The sequence below is a fragment of the Pristiophorus japonicus genome, chromosome 1, assembly GCF_044704955.1.
Source record: "Pristiophorus japonicus isolate sPriJap1 chromosome 1, sPriJap1.hap1, whole genome shotgun sequence".
Taxonomy (NCBI): Eukaryota; Metazoa; Chordata; class Chondrichthyes; family Pristiophoridae; genus Pristiophorus; species Pristiophorus japonicus.
In genome coordinates, this window is record NC_091977.1 from 249,337,921 (window position 1) to 249,358,736 (window position 20,816).

Sequence of the window (20,816 nt, forward strand, 5' to 3'; positions counted from 1 at the left end):
CAGAGCACACAATTCCTCATAGTCCTTTTCCACTGGAAGAGTCTTTATGAGTCCATATAGATTTTCGGACCGCAAACCGTGAGGAAGACCGCCCTGCACCTAACTGCGTCAGTGGGTTCCTCCATTTTGTTGGCCACGAAGTATTGGTCCAGGCGAGTTACAAAAGCTGCCCAGTCCTCTCCCTCCACGAATCTCTCCAGAATTCCAATTGTGCTCATTTTTGCATGCAAAGATTCTTAAGTTACCTCGTTGCCAAATGTTATGTATATAACTCGATAGACTGAATTCTGTAAACTAACAGGTACAAACCTGGCTCTGCTTTATTAGAGCCCAAAGTGATTACATTACATGATGGCTTGCCTGTTATACCTGGGCCGCACACATGTGCGTACAACATAATGACCTCAGACAGTGGCTAGTAACCCCAAGCATACATACATGACATTTCCGATGCCTGGACCATTCCAGAGGCTACTTGCTGTACTCCTCTGAGATTGTCGGTCAGTTCACTGTTGTGTGCTGCATGCCTCAGCCATCATGAGGCAGCAGCAGATGGTAGTGGAAGACCCACCTGCAATGAGAGTGGCTTATGACAATGATGAGGAAGATGCAGATGAGGAGGAGGAGGACGACGACAAGGATGAGGAAGCCATGCAACTACCTGAACCTGGAGCACGACGGCAGAAGTGGGCAGGCCGTCATACACCTTTAAAGATTGCTCGAGCCTTGCGCCAGCAGCTCATCCATGAACACTTTACTGCTTCCATGGACCATGTTTACTTTTGGATCTGTTCCATAATGTTGTGTTGTGTTAATGGAACAAATGATAGAAATTATTCTAGTTTACTTCAAATGTTGTGTTAATAATCGAACAAATAATGGAAATGATTGTTATAATTTAAAATATATTTTATTCAAAAGTTTAATGTTTTACTTAACTTAAATAAACATATTCTTGTATCAAACTTTAAAATTTTTCCCAAACTCTTTGGGCCCAAGTTTCGAGCCGTGCCTAGAACGGCGCAGTCCCGACCTGGACGCCCGTTTTTCGCGCCACAAAGTGCGCCTAAAAAAACCCTCCAGATTCTCCACCTCCCTGCAGGTCTTCTGGCCCTCGGCGCAGCACAGCACGAGCTGCAGGGTGCGGAGCTAGGTCCCTGCGCTGAAAACAGTGCCGGGACCTCTGCACATGCGCGCTACAGTGGGCGCGCAAGTGCAGTAGCTCCAGGCGCCCGAAGCTGTGCGGGAGGGGCCGAAAAACGCAGCCCCTAGCCCTGGCCGAATGGCCTCACTGGGGCTGCATGAATAAGGCTCCTCCCATGGCCAGCTCCTGCTTCCTCCCGACCTGGTTCCCCCCCCCCCCCCCCCGCCCCCGGACCGGACCTGACTCCCGCTCCCCCCGCCGCCTCCGGACCCGACCCGACTCCCGCTCCCCACCCCCCGCCTCCGGACCGGACCGGACCCCTGCTTCCCCCATTTCCCCCCCCCCCCCCGCCCCCGGACCAGATCCGACTCCCGCTTCCGCTTCCCCCCCCCCCCCCGCCCCCACTCCGGACCCGACTCCCGCTTCCCCCACCCCTGCCTCCGGATCCGACCCGACTCCCCCCCCGCTCCCCTTCCCCCGGATCCGACTCCCGCTTCCCCCCCCCGGACTGGATCTGACCTGACCTCCCTCCCCCCAACCTGACCTCCCTCTCCCTCCCTCCCCCCGACCCGGACTGAACCGACCTCCCTCCCAGCAGCCCCCCGACCCGACCCAACGCCACCTACCTGTAAATCTGGTGCTGGGGACGGGTCCTCAGGCCCGGCCCGTTCAGCCTCCCTCCCCCTTCTCCTTTCCCCCCCTTCCCTCATCTTCTCATCTCCTCCCACCCCCCATCTTCTTCCCCCCTCCCCCTTCTCACCTTCCCTCCCTCTGCTCCCCCCCTCTCTCCCTCTGCTCCCCCCCTCCCCCTCCCCTCGCTGTCAGAAACACAGACACTGACAGACAGAGAATGAGAGACACACACAGATAGACAGAGAGATAGAGACACTGACAGAGAGACACTGGGGTGGGGGGACATCCCAGCACGCTGTTGGAGGGCTCCCGGTGCTGCAGTCGGTAAGTAGAAAATGTTTTATTTATTGATTTTTAAAAAAAATATATATTTCTTATTAATTTTTTTTGATTGATTTATTGGTTGATTTATTGATGTATTTATCATTTATTATTGATGATGGCTCTTTATTTGTAAAACTGAAGTGTTTAATGTTTGTAAACTTCCCTTTAAACCCCGCCCCCCCCCCCCCCCATTCCCTACGCCTGATTAGTAACCTACGCCTGATTTTCTGAAGTGTAGACAAGGTTTTTTCGAGCGTACAAAAATCTTCACTTGCTCCATTCTAAGTTAGTTTGGAGTAAGTTTTCACTGACGAAACTTTGAAAACAGGCGTAAGTGGCCGGACAGGCCCCCTTTTGAAAAATAAATTCTGTTCCAAAGTGAAACTGTTCTAACTGACTAGAACTGGAGCAAACTAAATGACGAGAATTCCGATTTCTAAGATACTCCGTTCTACACCAGTTGCTCCTAAAAATCAGGAGCAAATCATGTGGAAACTTGGGGCCTAACACTCTAAGATCACTTAAAAACTTTAATGTCACTTACTAACTTTTAAACTTGTAAATTTACATAACTTATAAAAAAACTTTTAATTTGAGAACAGTTACAACAGTAACAACAATAATAATAACAGCAGTCGCAGCAAAGAGAGGCTGCACCCATCTCTCCTCCACCTTATTCTAAGACCGCCCGCTGCGCTTGGTTTTGGTGACACAACCTCCCCTGCCCATAGGCGGTGGCACAGCGTTTCTCAGGTTGGTACCAAGCTTATTCTTTCGAACATCTCGGGTAATGCGCGCTTCTTGATGGGGTGGGGGGGGTCAGCTGGTAATGTGGAAGGCCCGGCTTAGGCCTCTTCAGATGCTGGTCTGGGTATTGAAGTGGGAGTGGCAGTTGATTCTGTCAATGTGTGGGGTCTTGGCATGTTCCCTCATTGCAGCAGCTAACTCCAAAATTCCCTCCCTCATGTTTGCCGCCAGTGTCTCAGCTACCTATGACATTGCCCTCCCTCAGGTTCACCAACAGTGTCTCAACTATCTGCAACATTCCCTCCCTCATGTTCACAGAGTGTTTGAACTACCTACGACATTCCCCCCCTCATGTTCCCGGACAGTGTTCACATTTCTCATGAGAGTGTTGTTATTTTTCCCAACAGTCCCAATACCTCATCACCCACCCCACTGATGGTGTCCAGGAGTGATCGCGCAACGTCAATGCTCTCCGCACTCATTGCCATCATCTGAACTACATCTGTTAGATCCTGCACCTCAGGAGAGCGCGGTCGAGCTATCCTTCCCCTCCTCACCCTGGGTGTGGCTCGCAGCATCCCAGTGGGACCTGCAGCCTGGGACGGTGGGACTCTGGGTGTGTCTCGCTGCACCCTATTGGGACCTGCAGCCTCAGATGGTGGGGCCCTGGGTGTGCCACTGGAATCCCCTGCCTCGGACCATGGGAAACCATGGAATCTCCCAACAACACTCAAACCACTACTCAGGGAAGGGGCTAGCACCTCAAAAGCAGCACCTGCACCTCCTCAAAAGTGAGTACAACAGTGGGGGCTTCATCCATCCCCTCCCCCTCACACCCATGCTCTTGGTCTGGAAGGTGGGATTGGAAGATGTTCACCTCTTCAGGCTTGTCCTCATCTGAATCTTCTTCTGCATCATCAGGGTTGACCTCAAGTTCTAGTGGGTGGCATGAGTAGGCTCACACAGCGCAGGCAGCAGGCTGATTTGAAGGACCACGATGAATGATAGCACATTGCATCAACCGAAGCGTAGCTAAGGGAGATATCCCCATGAACCGAAGCATGGCTAGCCCGTGCAGTACTTAACATTTAGGAAATCCAGATTGTGGAATTTGCAGGAGTTACTCTCTCCCTCGAGTGTGGGTTCAGCTCCTCTCTTCCGACCAGCGACCCACTCTTCCAAGGGTGTCAGTGGGTGAAGATTTGCCGGGCCTCCTCCTGTTCGAATTCTTTCCCTTTTGTTGTGTGCTATTTTCCTCTGCATAGATGAAAATATAACATTTTAGAGAGGGTGTCTTTCTGCTGGGTGGGACATATATAGCTGGTCACATTTACAATTGCAATTCCATTGAAAACTGAAAAATTACTTACACTAACTACTTGACCAAGGTCCTGCCACTTCTTTTTGCACTGGCCTCCAGACCTCGGGGTGGTCACCATTGCACAGTAATCTTCTGCAAGTTGGTTCCAATGTTTCTTCATTTCTTTGGGTGTAACATTTATGTGACCTCTGCTGGTGTCCAGCTCCTGCCATCTGGCCTCAATCACAGTAACTAGTGCCTCCACTTCATCCTGTAAGAAATTCTTGGTCCTTGCGCCACAATGCATCTTGTACTGCAGCTCTGATTTTTCCAATGCAAATTTAAGTTCTCACACACAACTGGCTCTTTAAAAATAGCCGATTGCAGACCGGGAGCTGTACTGCACATGCACCCATAGGAATCACTTCAAAAAAGTCCTTTTTTTCCAAGCATGCGCAAAAAGGGCAGCATCGTTTTGTCGGCAGAGACAGTTGGCTCCACTCCCCAAGGCTACAGGGCAGGCTGCGCGGCGCCAATTTTGAAAAATAGAGCTGGGAATCTTGGCACATTTATTTTTGGAGCAGTTCTGGCCTAGAAATACGGGCGTAACTCTGGAAATACGCCAAAAAAACAGATATGGACAAAATTAAGCCCAATGTATCATTCAATAAATTTAAGATATTTTATATCTTATTAATGTACCTGTGCAGGCAATTTTGCTGAAATCTTTTGAAAAATACATCGAATTAGCACTTCTAAATGTTAAGTGAAACATGGGCAATGTTCCAAAAGGATGTAAACACACTAAAGAGGATAGTGAGCAGAGTTAACCTGTCGGGTTGATGACCCTTCGTCAGGACTGGAGAGTGCTCAGAAAAAACACATTCCTAACAAGCATTGAAAGGGGGAGGGGAGGAACGAACAAAAGGGAAGGTCTGTGATAGGGTGGAAGGCAGGAGAGGTTAGAGAGACAAAAGGGATGGGTGAAGGGCTGAATTGAAATGGTAATGCCAGGAATTAGAAAAACATTAGTCAAGATAGGGTGTGAACGGCGGGTTAATGACCAGCTGCTATTAGAGACAAGGAGGAAAAAAGAAACACGTCCCGGGGGTGGGGGTGGGGGGGGGCATGGCGGTGGGAAGGGAGCCAAAGATTGGCAGTAGTTGCGCTCTGAAATTGTTGAATTCGATGTTAAGTCCAGAGACTGTAAAATGCCTAAACGAGAGATGAGGATCTGTTCCTCGAGCTTGCATTGAGCTTCATTGGAACAGTGAAGGACACCGAGGACGGAGAGGTCAGAGTGGGAGTGGAGTGGAGAATTAAAGTGACAAGCGACTGGAAGCTCAGGGTCACACTTGCAGACTAAACGAGGTGCTCCGCAAAGCGGTCACCCAATCTACACTTGACCTCCCCAATGTAGAGGAGAACACATCACGAGCAGCGAATACAGTATACTAAATTGAAAGTAGTACAAGTAAATCGTTGTTTCACCTGGAAGGAGTATTTGGGGCCCTGGATAGTAGAAAGGGAGGTGGTAAACGGTCAGGTGTTGCATCTCCTGCACTTGCACGGATAAGTGCCATGGAAAGGGGAAGGGCTGCTGGGGTGACTGCGGAATGGACCAGGGTTTCGCAGAGGGAGCGGTCCCTTCGGAATGCTGAGGGGGGGGGGGGGGGGGAGGGAAGATGTGATTGGTGGTGGGATCACGCTGGGGACTGGTTAGGCCTCTGCTCGAGGAAGAAGCGGAGTGCCCTCAGGCTATCCTGGTGGAAGATGGAAGTGTAGAGGGATTGGATGTCCATGGTGAAAAGGAGACGGTTGGGGCCGGGAAAATGGAAACTGATAAAATGACGGAGGGCGTCGGAGGAGTCGCGGACAAGGGGAGCCCCACCAGCCTCCACGTCCACTGCTCTCACCGCATCGAGTGATTCACACTCAACGCTATGTGCCGCCACATGCACACTCTCGACCTTTCTCTTCAGCAGCACCGACTCACTTTATCTCTAAACTGTCCTGGTCCGCAGTTCCATTTCATCCTTCGCTTTAATCAAAAACTTTTTTCCTTCCTTTCAGGTATCAAGGATCGTAAACTTCAACAACTCTTGGACACCAGCGCCCCTCCGAAATCTTCTTCCCCCACACTTCCCTCTGATTCCATCCCTTCTTCCAATCTCACCCCCTGCCTTGTTTTCACTATCCCCTCTGACCTTCCCTTCTCCAAGCCCGAACGATCAGTCCTCAGCAAAGGCCTGAACTTCATTCCCTTATGCCCCCACCTCAATGAATTTCGAGCTCGACACGATGCTGAGCTCTTTTTCCGCTGCCTTCGCCTCCGTGCCCACTTCTTCAGCCAGGATTCTTCCCCATGCACAGCTGACCCATTTTCAGAATTCTTGCTCTACCTTGACCCCTCCCTTTGGCCTCTTACCCTCTCTCGACCTCTTAATTGTGATGGGACATCGGCCGTCTCAATTTCTCTGCTCCACTCACTCACTCCAACCTACCTCCCTCTGAACTTGCAGCACTCCGCTCACTCAGATCCAACCCCAACCTTGTCATCAAACCTGCTGACAAGAGTGGCGCTGTTGTTGTTTGACGAATTGACCTCTACCTTGCAGAGGCTGGTCGCCAACTCTCTGACACCTCCTCCTACCTCCCGCTGGACCATGACCCCACTACTAAACATCAAGCCATAATTTCCCAGACCATCACTGACCTCATCTCCTCTGGAGATCTTCCCTTCACAGCCACCAAGCTTATAGTTCCCCAACCCCGCACAGCCCACTTCTATCTCCTTCCCAAGATCCACAAACAGGACTGTCCCGGTAGACCCATCGTTTTAGCCTGCTCTTGCCCCACAGAACTTATTTCTTCCTATCTCGACTCTATCTTTTCTCCCGTTGTCCACTCTCTTCCCACCGACATCCGACGGTCTCTGTCACTTTAACAGTTTCCAGTTTCCTGGCCCCACCTGTCTCCTTCTCACCATGGACGTCCAATCCCTCTACACTTCCATCCCCCACCAGGATGGCCTGAGGGCGCTCAACTTCTTCCTCGAGCAGAGGCCCAACCTGTCCTCATCCTCCACCGCCTGACTGAACTTGTTCCCACATTGAACAACTTCTGCTTGAACTGCACTCACTTCCTCCAAATTAAAGGTGTTGCTATGGGAACCCGCATGTGTCCAAGCTATGCCTGCCTTTTCATGGAATATGTGGAACATTCTTTGTTCCAGTCCTACTGGAGTCCACTCCCTCACCTCTTTTTCCGTTACATTGATGACTATCGTTACCATTTCCTGCTCTCGCCCTGAACTTGAAAAATTCATTCACTTTGCATCCAATTTCCACCCTTCCCTAACCTTCACATGGTCCATCACCTCCGACTCTTCCCTTCCCTTCCTCTCCATCTCCATCTCCATCTCTGGGGATAGGCTTTCGACCAGTAACCGCTAAAAGCCCACTGACTCCCACAGCTACCTAGACTACACTTCCTCCCACCCCACATCCTGTAAGGATTCCATTCCATTCTTCCAGTTTTTCCTTCCCTGTCACATCTGCACGGACTACGCTATCTTTCACACTAGTGCCACTGACATGTCTTCCTTTTTCCTCAACAGCGGATCCCCCTCCACCAAGGTTAACTGGCACTGGACCATGTCCGTTCGATTTCCTGCATCTCTGTTCTCAGTCCTTCCCCTCCCAGAACCATGACAGAGTTCCTCTTGTCCTCACCTTTCACCCCACCAGCCTCCACATTCAACGGATCATCCTCCGCCATTTCCGCATGATCCCACCACCAATCACATCTTCCACTCCCCTCCCCTCTCAGCATTCCAAAGGGATCACTCCCTCCGCGACACCTTGGTCCATGTCGCAGTCACCCCCAGTGTCCCCTCCCCTTCCCACAACACCTTCCTGTGCAAGCACAGGAGATGCTACACCTGCCCTTTTCCCTCCTCCCATCCTACTAACCAGGACCCCAAATACTTTTTTCAGGTGAAACAGTGATTTACTTGTACTTCTTTCAATTTAGTATACTATATTCGCTGCTCACGATGTGGTCTCCTCTACATTAAGGAGACCAAGCGTAGATTGGCTGACCGCTTTGCGGAGCACCTCCCGCAGTCCGTTCAGTCCACAAGTGTGACCCTGAACTTCCGGTCGCCTGTCACTTTAATTCTCCACTCCACTCCCACTTTGACCTCTCCGTCCTCGGTGTCCTACACTGTTCCAACGAAGCTCAACGCAAGCTCGAGGAACAGCACCTCATCTTTGGTTTAGGTACTTTACAGCCTTCTGGACTCAACATCGAGTTCAACAATTTCAGAGCATAACCGAGCCGCCCCCCCAGCAGAGCCGGTTTCTTTTTTTCTCCTTGTCTCTAATGGCAGCTGGTCATTATCTCACCATTCACACCCTAACTTGACTAATGTTTTTCTAACTCCTGGCATTACCATTTCACTTTGGCGCATCATCCCTTTTGTCTCTCTAATCTCTCCTGCCTTCCATCCTATCACAGATCTTCCCTTTTGTTCTTTCCTCCCCTCCCCCTTTTTTTGCTTGATAAGAATGTGTTCTTTCCGAACACTCTCCAGTTCTGACGAAGGGTCATCGACCCGAAAGATTAACTCTATTTTCTCTCCACAGATGCTGCCTGACCCGCTGAGATTTCCAGCATTTTCTGTTTTTATTATAGATTCCAGCATCCGTAGTATTTTGCTTTTGTGCTAAAGAGGATAGAATTGGATTACTTATTACGATACTTTTAAAATAAAGGACCCGCAATGTACCCAAAAAGCAGTGCATCATCTGACAGAAACTTTGGTAGGTTGGAATCTCTTAAGGCTCTAATCAACACAACATCCTCATCCAAATTCGGGTTCTCCCTCTTCAGTGATCTAAGCAGAAAAAAATTAATGGGAACATTACATTGTCTTCAAAGCTAGTACATGCAACTAACTGTACATCAACGAAAATAATATTTTGTGCAAATCATCTTTTTTTATTCTAATGAAATAGTCACGTATCTACATTTATATACTACAGTGAAACCCACTGAAAGGAAATTGGAATCTAGAGAATATCACATTTCAACATTAACACAGTGAAGACATTGATATCAGTGACAGTGAGTATCCTGGAATGGCTCCATTCACTGTAATGGCTCCAATCACTGTAATAGGGAATGTGATTTTAGACCAGCATGAGATTAAATTCAGGAAAAACATTACTATATGCTGCTCCACAACATTAAATTCTGCTAATAAGCATATTTTTACAGCATGACACTTATCTATGATTATTTGACATCCATCACCTTTCCTGCCTTTCTAAAAGTTTCTCTCTCCCTCCCTCACCTTACCTACCCTTCCCCCACCCCATGTATCTTCTTCATTTGGGGTGCCCATCCACCCCGATACTTTATTCAGCTATGTTCTTTGCCTAACTCTTCACCCATTATCATCAACTATTCCAGACAACAACAACCCGAACAATTTTCTTTGCAATTCTTAAATAAGTTATGTTAAATTTTCCACAGATTAAGCAAATCAGTCAAAGAAATGTTGTCGTTTCAGGCCAAAACTTTAACACTGCCATTTAGTTAATCGGAGTTGAAGAATACAAAAGTTTTGATCATTGCTTTTCAGATCTTGAAATTGGGTAAAGGTTATAAAGATTCATGTCACAGGTATACCACAGATACCAGTTGAGAGCAGCACCAGCTTTGAGCTTAGTTATACTGACAGTACTGCATTGTCCAGACCTGCACTAAACAGCGCCCGAATGCGAATTATTTTTTGTGTTGGTAAAATGATTGTGTAAAACAAACAAGTTGTAGTCAATTATAATCACCCTGCCTGGGATTATGGTGTTTTAAACAAGTGTTTTTTAAATAAGAATTTAACTAGCACCGTTGAAATGTCAGTACATTTTGAGCCTATTAATATCAAATATGATGATATATCAAAAGACAAAGAAGAAACAGAAATATGTGTTGTATTGATAATTATTGGTCTAATAGAGCACCACTTCTGTGTTACATAGTATTTACAGCACAGAAACAGGCCAGTCAACCCAACAGGTCCATGCCAGTCTTTAAGCTCCACACAAACCTCCTCCCACCTTTCTTTTTCTAACCCCATCAACATATCTTTCTATTCCTTTCTCCCTCACTTACTTATCTAGCTTCCCCTTAAATGAATCTATGCTATTCACCTCAACTACTCTGTGTGGTAACGAGTTCCACATTCTAACCACTCTTGTGTAACAAAGTTCCTCCTAAATTCCCTATTTCATTTATTCCTGACTATCTTATATTTACGGCCCCTAGTTCTAGTCTCCCCCGCATGTGGAAACATCTTCTTTATGCCTACCCTATCAAACCTTTAATAACCTTTAAGACACTCATGTCACTCCTTAGTCTCCTCTTTTCTAATGAAAAGATCCCCATAATGTTCAGTCTTTCCTGATAGATATAACCTCTCCGTTCTCTAGTAGTCTTTATCAATTTTATAATATGGAGACCAAAACTGTTCACAGTACTCCAAGTGTGGTCGGGCAGTGGATAAATTTAGCACCGGGAAATAGTTTGTGTCGACAGCCATAAAATTCAGCAGCTGCGCCCTGACTGTGGAGCAGTGTGCCAAGGAAAGCATTCCTCACTTATCTTAGGTTGCAAGGGTGGGTGCGCAGCTGAATATCCATTGCTAAAGAGCCGGATTCGTAGCACCCCAAGAGAGGCCTTCCTGGAAGAAAAAAAATTTGGCACAAAAAACACAAAAACATTCCCAATTATATTATTCACACCAAATAAAGATAAATTGCACAAGAAAAAGAAAAAAACAATCACACTTACCTCATTCCTTCCCTCACCACCACTGGGACAGCTCTGACCACCAGCTTTCTCTGGCGGGTTGTCTACGGGGCGCTATCGGATCACCGCAAAACAAAATTTGACATCAGTACAATACCGGGGGCGTTGCACACTGGCGCGACGCTCCTAGGTGGTACTGCTCAACGCCGCCGCAAACCCAGCACCAAACTTCCTGGCGGGGCGCTGGAAGCTGGCTGCCCAGAAGGTAAGCCTTTGGAGACCCATTACAGTCCCTCCAGAGTGCTAACCGAGGAGCAATCCAAACAAAAATTTAGCCCTTATTTTCCAAGGAGTATGTGGCCTCCTTATACTTCCTATCAAAATGTACTACCTTATACTTGTCTATATTGAAATTCATTTGTCAATTACATGCCCATTCTGCAAATTTAGTAATATCTACCTGTATTTTGTTGCAGTCCTCCACAGTATTAATCCCTCTCAATTTGGTGTCATCCGCAAATTTTGAAATTGTATTTCTGATTCCCTAGTCCAAATCGTTTAGGTAAACGGAGGTCTTAACACCGATCCTTGTGGAACACCAGTGCCCAGCATTTGTCAGTCTGATTAACCTTTAACCCCAACTTTGTGTTCTATTTTGTAGTTAGCTTGATATCCACTCTGCTACTTGTCCCCTGGCTCCACATGTTCTGACTTTAGTCATGAGTCTACTATGCGCTATCTTATCAAAGGTCCTTTGAAAATCCAAATATATTACGCCTACTCCATTACCCTTGTCTAATCTTTCTGTTACTTCTTCAAAGAATTCAATGAGTTTGGGCAGCATGACCTTCCCATTTGAAATTGGTGCTAATTACTCTTTAGTATATTTTCAGTTCCTAGATGCTTTTTTATTACAACTTTGAGTAAGGATTCCATTATCTTTCCTACCACCAACATTACACTAATTGGTCTATAGTCTCTGGACTTGTTTTATCTGTCCACCAGTCCTCTGGCACTATTCCCTGTTCTAATTAATTTTATTTATATGTAACAGAGCCTGTGCAATCTCTTCCCCAACTTATTTTAATCATCTGTTCATCATCAAGACTAATATTATAGCACTGACTTAATTTAGTGAACTTTAATTTCCAGGACCCAAATTCTGCTTCGTTCTGAAAGGCCATTGGGTAGATTTTCAACTTGGTGTCCAGGGCATAAAACTGGTGGAGTGGATTGGCCACCCATTATACATACTACCCGATTTTCATTTCCACTGATTTCAATCAAAATCAGATGGTTCCCTTAATGGTTGGCCAATCTGCAATACCAGCTTTATACCCAGACAACAAGTTGAAAATCTACCCACATCAGTCAATTTTTAAAAAAAATAAGAAATGTCAAAGTTAAACATTTAAATTTGTTTGCTTACCCAGCCATGACAAGCACAGACTTGACTGCTCTCATACCAAAGTCATAGTGGTCCTGCTGGGACAGCTGCTCACTGCACAATTTGTACATCTGGGTCATCTTTCTGGCCAAAACCTTACTAGATTCGAAACCCTCCGAATACAAGATAACCTATAATATACAAAAACAAATAAATAAATGGAAGGCAGCGATCCGCCAGGGATCTGTACTGGGGCTTTTAACAATATTGATCAATGATTTCCTTGAAGGAATAGAGAGTCATATATCTAAGTTTGCTGATGACACCAAGTTCGGTGGCGCAGTCAGGAGTGTAGATGGGAGCAGAAAGTTGCAAAGGGTCATTTGACAGATTAAGTGAGTGGGCAAAACTGTGGCAGATGGCAATCAAAGTGGGGAAGTGTGAGGTCATACATTTTGGATCTAAGAATGATAGATCACAGTATTTTTTAAATGGTGAGAGGCTAGGAACTGTAGAAGAGCAGAGAGAATTAGAAGTCCATGTACAGAAATCACTAAAAACTACAACAACAACTTGTATTTATATAGCACCTTGAACATAGTAAAACATCCCAAGGCGCTTCACAGGAATGTTATAAGACAAAACAAATATATTTGACACCGAGCCACAGAAGAAGAAATTACGGCAGATGATCAAAAGACTGGTCAAAGAGATAGATTTTAAGGAGCGTCTCAAAGGAAGAAAGAGAGGTAGAGAGGCAGAGACGTTTAGGGAGGGAGTTCCAGAGCTTGGGGCCCAGGCAGCTGAAGGCACGGCTGCCAATGGTGGAGCAGTCATAATCAGAGATGCTCAAGAGGGCAGAATTTGAGGAATGCAGACATCTCAGGGGGTTGTGAAGCTGAAGGAGATTACAGAGATAGGGAGGAGCGAGGCCATGGAAGGATTTGTAAACAATTAAGAGAATTTTGAAACTGAGGCATTGCTTAACCGGGAACCAATGTAGGTCAGCGAACACAGGGGTGATGGGTGAGCAGGACTTAGTGCAAGTTAGGACACGGGCTGCCAAGTTTTGGATGACCTCAAGTTTATAAAGGGTAGAATGTGGGAGGCCAGCCAGAAGACGTTGGAGTAGTCAAGTCTAGAGGTAACAACGGTATGGATAAGAACATAAGAAATAGGAGCAGGAATAGGCCATACGGCCGTTCGAGCCTGCTCCGCCATTTAATACGATCGTGGCTGATCCGATCATGGACTCAGGTCCACTTCCCATAACCCCTTAATCCCTTATTGGTTAAGAAACTATCTATCGCTGTCTTAAATTTATTCAATGTCCCAGCTTCCACAGCTCTTTGAGGCAGCGAATTCCACAGATTTAAAACCCTCAGAGAAGAAAGGATGAGAGTTTCAGCAGCAGATTATCTGAGACAGGGGCAGAGATGGGCAATGCTATGGAGGTGGAAATAGGCGGTTTTAATTATGCCATGGATATGTGGCCAGTAGCTCATTTCAGGATCAAATATGACATCTAGGTTGTGCACAGTCTGGTTCAGACTCAGACAGAAGCTAGGGAGAGGGATGGAGTCTAGTGGACAGGTACAAAAATAATTATAAAGGCTAATGGAATGTTGGCCTTTATCTCAAAGAGGCTGAAGTACAAAGGGTTGGAAGTTATAATACAGTTGGATAAAGCATTGGTTAGACCGCATTTGGAGTATTGCGTTCAGTTCTAAGCATTGACCCTCAGGAAGGATATATTGGCCTTGGAATGGGTGCAGCATGGAGTCATTAAAATGATACCAGAGTAAAAATGGTTAAATTGTGAGAACAGGTTGCATAGACTATGTTTCTATTCCCTTGAATGTAGAAGATTAAGGGGTGATCTAATTGAGGTGTTCAAGATGAGTAAAGGAGTTGATCGGGTAGATAGATATTTCCTCTGGTAGGAGAAGGGAACATAACCTTAAAATTACAGCTAGGCCATTTAGGGGTAATGTCAGGAAGCACTTCTTCACACAAAAGGTAATGTAAATCTAGAACTTCCGCCTGCAAAATGCCATTAGTACCGGGTCAATTGAAAATCTCAATGTTTTTATTAGGCAAGGGTATTAGGGAAATGGAATCAAGGTGAGTCGATGGAGTTAAGATACAGATCAGCAATGATCTAACTGAGTGGCATAACCGGCTCGGTGGGCTGAATGGCCTATTCCTGTTCCTTTTTTGTATAAACAATAGTGCATATCAGCAAAGATTTATTTACTAAATTACTTCATATTAACAATTATGACCAGCTGAGAAACGAAAAGTTATATATTTCAGGCTCTTTTCATAAAAGGATTGGTAAGCGGTACACATTACTGAAAGGCCTAGCTAATGTTGTTTGGCATTCAAGTGAATGCCAAGACACTTGCACCTGTGGAAAAAAATGTGGACTCATTACAAGCTTTCACGCTACAGGTTTTCCTGGTTAATTTTATTGTAATGTAGTGACCATGGACTCATGAAACCCTTATTTCACAAAGTTAGTCCTATCAAAAGCCATATCATCAGTTAGAAGCTGTGAGGCGAGTTCAATCTTTGGACTCTGCTGAATTAGTTGAGCCCAACCAGAGCAGTATTAGAGACTACAGATAGCCTCAACAGCCCAAAGCAAGTGAAGGAGATTTTGAGAGTTCCTGCTCCTGATAACTGTCTTGGAACCCTCTGTTCTAAGGGCATGTGAGTGAACATTGGGTGAGCACAACAATTTGCTCAGCTGTAATGCCTCTTGCAGTGGAATAGCTTATTAATACTTACTGTCAAGGTTCACATATGTATAATGGTCACATGAGTGAGGTAACAGAGAGCAAATGAAAAGCAATCAGCAGCTTTGGAACCGTATCCAGCAAAGTGTCACTTAGGCAAATTTTCCATGGGGGTTCTTCCGATGTCCCACTGAAAATTTGGCAATTTGTGCTGTTTCTCTTGGATTCCTGCTGATCTTACACAAAGTTATAGTTGAGCAAACTACCTGTGGGGAAGAAACCTGCCACAAACAGCTGTACGAGGTATTGATAGGTATGCCAAAGAGTTTCGCCACTGTAGCGGAGGGTGTGGAGGAATCTGCATCCAGCCTCTGTGGTGTCATCTTGCATGGCATCACCACTCTGCAGTCGACCCTGGATAGTGTAGTCTTCCAAGGATGCTGCAACTGGAGTCTCTCAGGAGCCCATGCTAGAATGCATTGGTTGAAGTTCTAATTGCTGCAATGCAGGCTCTGGGCTCCACAATGGAAAAATTGGTGGAACAAATGGATATGGGACTTGAAGGAGTTGGTCACCTTCTGCAATCTGCTCTCCCACAACTCTTTGAAAGTGATGAGGCCCAGCCGCAAGGGAGTGACCATCAATGGAAGCAGTAGGTGCTGGCCTCTTTCAGGATATCAGTATGTCTGCATATTCATAGGAACAGGAGTAGTTATACAGTCCTTCAGACCTGCTCCAACCTTCAGTTAGGTCATGGATGCTCTGCATCTCAACTCCATTTTTGCGCCTTTGCTCCATATCCCTTGATACACTTCCCGAACAAAAATCAATCAATCACCGTCTTGAAAGCTCCCAAATGTCATAGGGCGAGACTTTCCAATCAGGGCGAGCGCCCAAAAAATGGGCGACGTTCCAGCCTTCATGATCGCTGGAACATCGCCCATTTTTGGGATTATGACTTTCGGTATTTTTTGGGGCGATAGCCCAGCGATGTGAAATGAGCCCTAGTGATGCAAAAGGTGCCTCAGCGATGTGGAAGGCAAAGCTTCCCTAGCAACGGCCTCCTGCACATGTGGTTTTTTTGGTAAACAGGTTTTCCCGTGATTCGGGAGGTCAGGGGTCATCCACGCATGTGCAGAAGGTAAGGGGAGAGAGAGAGAGAGAGGGAGAAAGGCTGTGGAGAGCAGGCATCGATGACGAGATCCAACACCACCTCCAGTGCAGCCTTCGGCCGCCTGAGGAAGAGTGTTTAAAGACCAGGCCCTCAAAGCTGCCACCAAGCTCATGGTCTACAGGGCTATAGTAATACCTGCCCTCCTGTATGGCTCAGAGACATGGACCATGTACAGTAGACACCTCAAGTTGCTGGAGAAATATCACCAACGATGTTTGCAAGATCCTACAAATCCCCTGGGAGGACAGGCGCATCAACCTCAGCGCCCTCATTCAGGCTAACATCCCCAGCATTAAAGCACTGACCACACTCGATCAGCTCCGCTGGGCAGGCCACATAGTTCGCATGCCAGACACTAGACTCCCAAAGTAAGTGCTCTACTCGGAGCTCCTTCACGGCAAATGAGCCAAAGTTGGGCAGCAGAAACACGACAAGGACACCCTCAAAGCCTCCCTGATAAAGTGCGATATCCCCACTGACATCTGGGAGTCTCTGGCCCAAGACCGCCCTAAGTGGAGGAAGTGCATCCGAGAGGGCACTGAGCACCTTGCGTCGCAACGACGAGAGCATGCAGAAATCAAACGCAGGCAGCGGAAAGAGCGTGCGGCAAACCAGTCCCATCCACCCCTTCCCTCAACGACTATCTGTCCCACCTGTGACAGAGTCTGTGGCTCTCGTATTGGACTGTTTAGCCACCAAAGAACTCACTTCAGGAGTGGAAGCAAGTCTTCCTCGATTCTGAGGGACTGCCTATGATGATGGAGAGGAGAGAGAGAGTATTGAGAGTTTCATATGGAGAGTACAATTCGATTCTTTTGTAATTTATTATGTCTGGCCACGAGTCCGACAGTGGAGGGTAGATGGAGGGCCAAACCCTTCTCCGACAAGGCCAACGAGGCCCTCATCAGGGAGATACACTCATGATGGGCCTAATTAACCCTGGGTGGAGGTGGGAAACCTCCACCCCGGGCCGACAGGAAGATTTGGAGCGAGATCGCTGACATGGTCTCGTCAGCGTCCCACAAGGCGAGGGGGTCCGATCAGTGGAATAGCCTGGTTGTTTTGGCAAGAGTATAGATTTTATATTGTAATGATGCAAATTGTAATTACAATTATAAATCTCCAGAATTGAAATTAACCTTGTTATTCTTACATATATTCCCTGCTAAGATCTGGACAGGGCTATGAACCTGCGTCCTTTTTAAGTATCTCTGGCTGCTGTCATTTACACAGTGACCCAGCATGGACTGGGGGAGAGCTGCCCTTGCTCACTGTCTGCCCTGGGACACTTTTGGACATCAGCTCCTGTCATTGCCGAGCTCCTGATTCCCACCATCCCCGGGGAACCTTCAATGGAGATTGTAGTTGAGAGAGATGTTTCTGTCAAGCATTAGATCCTAAACACTATCTTTGTTATAACCATGCGTCAATTGTGGATAAAAACCTTATTAGCATATAACGTCAGAGACTGCTGTCTTTCCATGATAGTACCGAGTCAATTAGCTTATGCCATGCTCTTTTCACATTTGCAAAAGTTAGTGAAGAATCGGGCTGAGCGCAGGTGCACAGGAGGCCCTGCCCAGCTCGCCATCCGCACAGAGTTGGAGGAATGAGCTGCGGCACTGGGAGGAGACGACGCTCACTCAGCCGCCCATGGTGAGGCAGAGCCCTCGCTTGCGTCACATGAGTAATGCGTCAAGCAGTGTTAAAGTAATGTAAGTCATTATAATATACGAATGATGTCATGTTATGCATGCAACTATCCTGATTCCCACGCAGCCTCTGTGCTACTCTCAGGTTGACAAGAGAGGAGTGCAAAAGCAGGTGATCTGGCCATCTGTCCCCTTCTCTATCCTCTCCCCCTAAACATTCACTCCCTTATCATTCTGTCTATCTCCAACTGATCCAGCCTCCACAGCTCTCTGGGTCACTGAATTTCAACTTGGATTTATCATCATATGTACTACCGTGTGATGTGTTGTTATGTAATGTCTCTTGGTCTCATTTATTGTTGTAGTGCTGCTATTCCTTTATATGCCAAGTGCAGCGCAACAATGTGTACTCTTCCATTCTAATAAGCTCAATTGTGTTTTGCCCAAAACCCTTGCGCAGCATGGTGCGACCGGAACCTCTCCAGTTGCAGATGGTCCTCACCACGGGAGAGGAGGAGGAAGATACAACCGAGCCTGAGGAGGAGAGTGATGTGATGCAAACGGAGGAGGATGCCCCGAGCATCCACCTGCCTCTGCTTGATGAACCTGTGGAACCTGCAGCCATAACGTCGGCTTCGACAGAAGAGGTGGCGGGACCAAGTGACTTGCAGCCGGCGACACCAAGGCACATGTTAGTGCTCACACCAACCCCATGGAGGTCAGGTCAGCGAGGTCAGCACATGCCTCCTCTGGCCGATCAGATTGAGGGCTTGACCAGATTGTGCATGGAGAGTGTTGCGATAAGTCACGAGCTACTCCAGGCTTTTGTGGTTTACAAGGGGGACATGTCCTGAGTGTCTGCTCACCAAGCCGAGGATACGCAGCAGATGATCCAGGAGATACGTGTACAGACCGCCTCCTTCAATGCCTTGCGGCATGCGATAGTGGCGGGATACGGCACTGAACCCCAAGGTGCCATCCGACATACCACCAGCACCAGCACATAAGCGAGTCAGGAAGAAGCACTTCCTTCTGACTCGGAAGACGATTGCGCAACTTCGTCTTCCCCTCCAACACCCCAACAGACGATCGAGCCACCATCAGCCCCCAGCCCCCCCAACCCCCCCATAGCAGGAAGTCTTGCCGTCGCCCGCTGCATGCCAGACTCGTCTCGGTACACGGCGACCAAAACGGTTGAGTGGGCTTAAGACAGGGGCAGGTGGGAGGAAGACAGGACCTGGAGGGAAATGTGGCTGCAGATAGGGAGGGGTTGCTTTACTGTTGTTTGAATGTTACAGTTGTTGTTCTGGTTATATTGTTGTTTTTTTAATTTACTGTTGGTTCACTGTTGGGGTTGGTGGGTGTTACATTTAAATAATTCTTACATTTTGTTAATTCATTAAAAAAAATTATTTAACTTTATAATTGTTGTGCATTGTCTTCTAATAATGTAAGTTAAGGTAAAACATTAATACAACTGTTGGAAAACAATGGCCAGGCCAGGCTGAAATGTAACAGAACTGCAACTGTTGCCTTTCCATAACTGTAACTGTCCAAGATAAGTTCATGCAAAGTGTTCATTTATGAGCTGCTGGCGCAACAGCTTTGCAGCTGTGTAACTCCCATGGGGTTTTTCTGGTCTTGCAGGGGGTGGGGGGAGGGGGAGGTAGGACCATGGACTCATCGCCAGGCTGACTTGCCTCCCAGAGGTCCTCACCAGCCTCCTCCTCATCTGCCTCTTCCACCTCCACTCCTTCCTGAGGTGGGCTGGCAGCCCCACCTCGCAATTGTTGTCCTCTCCTTATAGCGAGGTTATGCAACATGCAGCACACCACAATAAACTCAGTGACCTGGTCAGGGTGGTATTGTAATTTGCCTCCAGAGTGGTCCAGGCATCTTAAGCACTCCAATTGTCTTTTTGACGATATTGCGTGTGGCTATGTGGCTTTCGTTGTAACGCTTCTCGGCTTCCGACTGGGGATTACGCAGTGGGGTCATGAGCCAGCTGGCAAGGCCATATCCTTTATCCCCCAGCATCCAACCATGACCTTGTGGCTGACTGTTAAACAGGTCAGAGACGCGTTCTCATGCAGGATGTGCACATCATGGATGCTGCCTAGAAATTTAGCATTAACTGCCATGATTATTCAGTTGTGATCGACAATGAGCTGCACATTTAGGGAGTGGAATCCCTTTCGGTTACGAAACACCGCCACATCCTGTAAAGATGCTTTCAAGATGATGTGCATGCAGTTTATTGTTCCCTGCACCTTGGGGAAGTTTGCTATTCTCGAGAAACCGAAAGCTTTCCTGGTCTGTGCCTCCCTCGTCAGAGGGAAGCTTATAAAGTCCATCCTGCGAGCGTAAAGGACTTCAGTCACCTGTCAAATGGAGCAGTGTGTGGCATGCTGAGAAATACCACAGATGGCGCCAGCTGAAGCCTGAAAGGAGCCCAATGTGTAGAAGGATAGTGCTGCAGTAACCTTTACCTCAATGGGCAGTGCGGTCCTGATGGTGCTGGTAGGCTGCAGATCCCCCTTGATGAGCTGGCATATCTCATCGATGACCTCTTTGCAGAAGCGCAGCCTCCTCAGGCATGTGTTATCAGATAAGTGGAGGTAAGATTGCTTTTCCCTGTAAGTTCGTCGGCTGTACGTTCTCTTCCTCCACCTCCACATTAGTCTGCCATCTCTGCGATTGGACCCTTCACTAAACCCAACTTCATATTCCAGCATGTAAGCATTTACAAGTAATGGTAGAGAAGTTACAGACCCCATCGCTATCACAATAAATGACCTTTGTACTAAAGTAAATATAAATATAAATGTGAGTGGATCAATGAGTAACTTAAAGGCCCTTAAATAACTCACAAATTATAAGCCCCTTCTTTAAGCAGTC

At 47.0% G+C, this 20,816-nt stretch overlaps 1 protein-coding gene across 2 annotated transcripts in view; it reads right to left on the reverse strand.

Moving 5' to 3' along the window:
- Positions 1-20,816, reverse strand: part of dnah6 (dynein, axonemal, heavy chain 6) — a 669,683-nt gene that overhangs the window by 413,959 nt on the left and 234,908 nt on the right. For both annotated transcript variants that reach the window (XM_070888374.1, XM_070888373.1), the window contains exons 31-32: positions 12,394-12,542; positions 8,941-9,048 (exon numbers count right to left, since the gene is read on the reverse strand). In XM_070888374.1, coding sequence (XP_070744475.1) covers positions 8,941-9,048; positions 12,394-12,542 — 257 coding nt within the window. The remainder of the gene's footprint in view (positions 1-8,940; positions 9,049-12,393; positions 12,543-20,816) is intronic.